This window comes from Dendroctonus ponderosae, unplaced genomic scaffold (assembly GCF_020466585.1).
Source record: "Dendroctonus ponderosae isolate FM_Combo_2020 unplaced genomic scaffold, Dpon_F_20191213v2 Dpon_F_20191213_6, whole genome shotgun sequence".
NCBI classification, from domain to species: domain Eukaryota; kingdom Metazoa; phylum Arthropoda; class Insecta; order Coleoptera; family Curculionidae; genus Dendroctonus; species Dendroctonus ponderosae.
The window spans coordinates 526,223-529,850 of record NW_026018814.1 but is presented as its reverse complement, the minus strand read 5'-3'; the positions used below and the strand labels follow the sequence as shown (position 1 = coordinate 529,850).

The 3,628-nt window shown below is 44.5% G+C and overlaps 2 protein-coding genes across 2 annotated transcripts in view; both read right to left on the bottom strand.

Annotated features, from left to right (window-relative positions):
- LOC109541898 (putative ferric-chelate reductase 1 homolog) overlaps positions 1–3,628 on the bottom strand; it is a gene marked incomplete at its 3' end in the record, with an annotated part of 23,308 nt that overhangs the window by 4,998 nt on the left and 14,682 nt on the right.
- Positions 691–3,617, bottom strand: LOC125504856 (baculoviral IAP repeat-containing protein 6-like). Its single transcript, XM_048667455.1, has 6 exons — positions 2,109–3,617; positions 1,843–2,052; positions 1,572–1,784; positions 1,256–1,513; positions 997–1,192; positions 691–937 (listed from the first exon to the last, which is right to left on the bottom strand). Exons 1-6 carry the CDS (start codon positions 3,589–3,591, stop codon positions 706–708), a joined length of 2,592 nt encoding a protein of 863 aa, XP_048523412.1. The 5' UTR covers positions 3,592–3,617; the 3' UTR covers positions 691–705.

Below are 3,628 nucleotides of genomic sequence, written 5' to 3'. Positions count from 1 at the left end.
CGGGCTTTGAAGCCGTGGTCTATGGGAATTTCTTCCTGACGTTTCGTCCACAACTGCGGTGGACATTATCAAAGGCGATGAGGCAGTGGGTGAGTCCATAAATACGACAGGGGATCCAGTAGTTGAACCAGTCTTAGTCGGAAAGCACGGGAGATCACTTCACCCACTGCCTGATCGCCTTTGATAATGTTCACCGCAGTTGTGGACGAAACGTCAGGAAGAAATTCCCATGAAAATCATTTCTATATGTGATTTGACCGGCCGTGAAAGCCCTCATAGTCTAATTAAGAAAACATGTCTGGATCACCTGCTATCAAGAGCGATTGGTCTTTTTTTTTTTAGAGAGATTTATACGCTGGATTTTAATCGAACTCGCTGTGAATTTGTTTCTTTATAAGACTCGGGTTATCATAAAGCAACCGAGTTCATTCGCATTGGGCAAGTGGTGAATTATTGAGTGTATTGATACAAAAACTATCAGAACTTTTCGTTTGCTAGCTGGAATCAACTGGTTTTTTTGATTTGATGTAGAACCCTTTCCGGCCCTTTTTTCGACTTTTTGTAAAGTCCATCCAAATTGCCTTCATCAGAAATCATCACGAAAAGAAGAAGCCAGTTTTCAGCAAAATATTGTCGGTAGACTGTTTGTCAACGAGAAACAATGTATGATTTTGGACTTATTTGTTGCACAAGTATTCGCAAAACTTACCTCAATTTACTCGCATATGTATCGACGCACGTCCGCATATTATTGAGCAATGAACTAACCGAGAGTTCGCTGCATTCGGAATTTTGCGGTAACAACAGCTTGGCTAGCTGCTTAATGAGAGCCAAAGCTCTAAGAACTTTCAACACGGCCTTATAGAGCGGTATGTGTCTAGCCATGTCTAATACTGAATCATTTCTTAGATAGGAACTAATGGCTGGGAGCAAAGCGCTGAAAAATTAGTTAAACAAACTGTAAAAACAACAAGTTTGCACAGCCTTTTAGTTTACCTTTTGGCTAACATCTCGGGAAACTGAGGCGGTAGAACATATCCGACCAGTTCTTCACCAGCTTCATCATTGGGGTTGATATAACTTGCCAATACATCCAATAAGACTGTCACATGCTCCTCTTCAGTTTTCTGTTTCATTAGGGCTTGCTCAACGTTCCAGCTTTGTTGGGTGGATCCAGTTCCGAATCCCGTACCTTTAATCACAAACAGAAAATCGCATTACTCATTTAAATTCAAATTCAGTTTACAGTCCCCACCTTTCGCCCAGTAAAGCTGGCGTTCTTCCTTCGTTTTCTGATTCTTAACGGAGTCCTTCTCATGATTGGTTGAGGAGTGATGCGTCAGCAGTCCCAGGCAAGACAGAATTAGCTGCACAGCTCCACTACTAATACTGATTCTTCGTAGAAGTCGGCCATCGTCGGAACACAAAGGGGATACGTCGTAAAGCTGGCGTAACACTTCAAATGGAAAGGTTGCCAAAGATGAGGCCACGGCCCACTGCAACATGTCTCGACCTAAACAAAACAAACAGTCGAAAAGTTAGACATTCGTCCAAAGCCCTGGCCAGTCTACCTTCTCCGTCGTCAGTAACGCCCAACATAAGTCTTAACAGACAAATCGCCTTTTTGGTGTCTTTTAGTAGCACGTCTGCATATCCAGGCAGTCGCAAAAACAAACTGAACGCAGTTAGGGAATGTGGAGGAATTTGCGAGATTGTTCCCGTCGAACTGGGCGATGCAGAGTTACTCATCACCTCTTCGATATCCTCGTATAGATCATCGGCATCTGAGAAAGTTGAGCACAGTAAAAATCATGAGTGACTCAGTGAGAGCTCAGCGCATACCTTCTAGCTTAATCCATTCGGATTCGGAGAAATCAGGCATCGTCTTTTCAGGATTTGCAACTCTGATCGCCTCAGGATATACTGTAGGTAAGTGCTGAGCTAAAAGAGCCAAGCCACCAATAGAGCTGAATGCCAGCAATGCGTTGCAAATGGGGTGCTGTTGTTGGACCATATAAATCGCTTCCTTGGTCTGATGTTTGCGTTCATCACCTACGAAATTGAGCCATAACAGACACGATTACAATAGCGAAAAATCGCACACTTACTTGTGCTCTCACTAACTGTGAGATGAAGAAATGGCCAGTTGTTCGTGATGTTTTTCGATTCGATGAGTAGCAGCAGTTGCCCCAAATTCAAGCTCAACGGAAGCGGTTCGCCGGGAAAAGCTTGACATGAGATGCATCGCCCCTCGATTATATCGTAGACCAGAGTCTCTGACGCGTAGCGCTTCTTCTTCGATTGGGGTGTGACAGCAGCAAGATTCTTAATGTCTTTAGCACGTTTGTCTTTAGCAGTATTTCCCGCGGCCATGCTTAACACTCCAAACTCCGCCACATAAAAGTCTTTGAGATGCGAGGTGTCTTTTTTTGATATGGTCGAAGACTTTTTGGACGATACCGATTCCGATTTGGAGGCGGACGCGTTGGGGGGGCACGAAATATATCCCTCCAAGATTTCGCCTAAACAGGTTGAAGTACTCATATACGACGTTCTGCGATGGTGTGTCTGTTTAAATGCCGGATGGACTGGAACGATCAGTTCAAAAATGTTGAAGTTTTGGTAGAGTGCAAAATTTGCTTCAATGATGACTGGCACTTTCTCGTTCTCCAGAAGCAACTGAAGTATAAGTCGGCGCAAAAAGCCAGAAATGTCGTTTTGCTGCAAGGATATCACTTCACATAGGACTGTCGCTAAACGAGCTTGATTCGTCGGATGACACAAACAGCATTTCGACAAAAACTTCACACAAATTTCTTCTAAATGTACGAGGGCCTCGGACTGCATATTGGCGCTGTTGAATGGATTCTTGCAGAGCCAATGTAAGAGCTGAGGCCAAAACGAAGATCCATCTGGGGATCCAAGCCAGTCTCTAAGCATCTTCTCATCACAGGCGTTAGTAAAGAACTGCAATATTGCGGCCACTTGCTCGAGTTTGGCCATCGGCACCGAACTGTCCTGGTCGTTCTTATTGCAAAATTCGTGAATGGCGTTATTCAACAGTTTCGGCAACCCTGAGTCTAACAGTTGCTGGATTGCGGTGGGTGACCTGCTAGCCAAAGCCACAGTCTCCAGTTGTTCTTGCGATAAATCCAATTCCGACAAATCCCGTATGATCAAATGACCATACCATTCGCAATTCGCGTAGTCTTCCTTGTGGTCATCCGTCATTCCTTCTGCATCTTTGCGATCATCGCTGATTGAGGCGGCTCGATCAGTGGACAGATTGGGCACAAGAACGCCGACTTTCTGCAGCAACAGCGGAAATAATTCGGAACGAATGTAGCACACGGAGCACAGAAGACAATCCAATGTATATTTTAAACTGTTGTTGGTGGTTCTCATTTTCAAATCGTAGATCGCATCAAACAGGTCCAGAGTTATAAGTTCCTTCAAGTCGTAGCCAATTTCGGCCTCTTTACTGAACCACAAGATGGATGCTATACTGGAAACGTACGTGGGGCTACAGTTTCTAGTATTCCCTGTTCGCAAGCATTCATCTGCGGTTGCTTTCAACCACTTTAGGACCATATCAACTCGATGGCCAGTATTGGCATCCTGAAAAAGC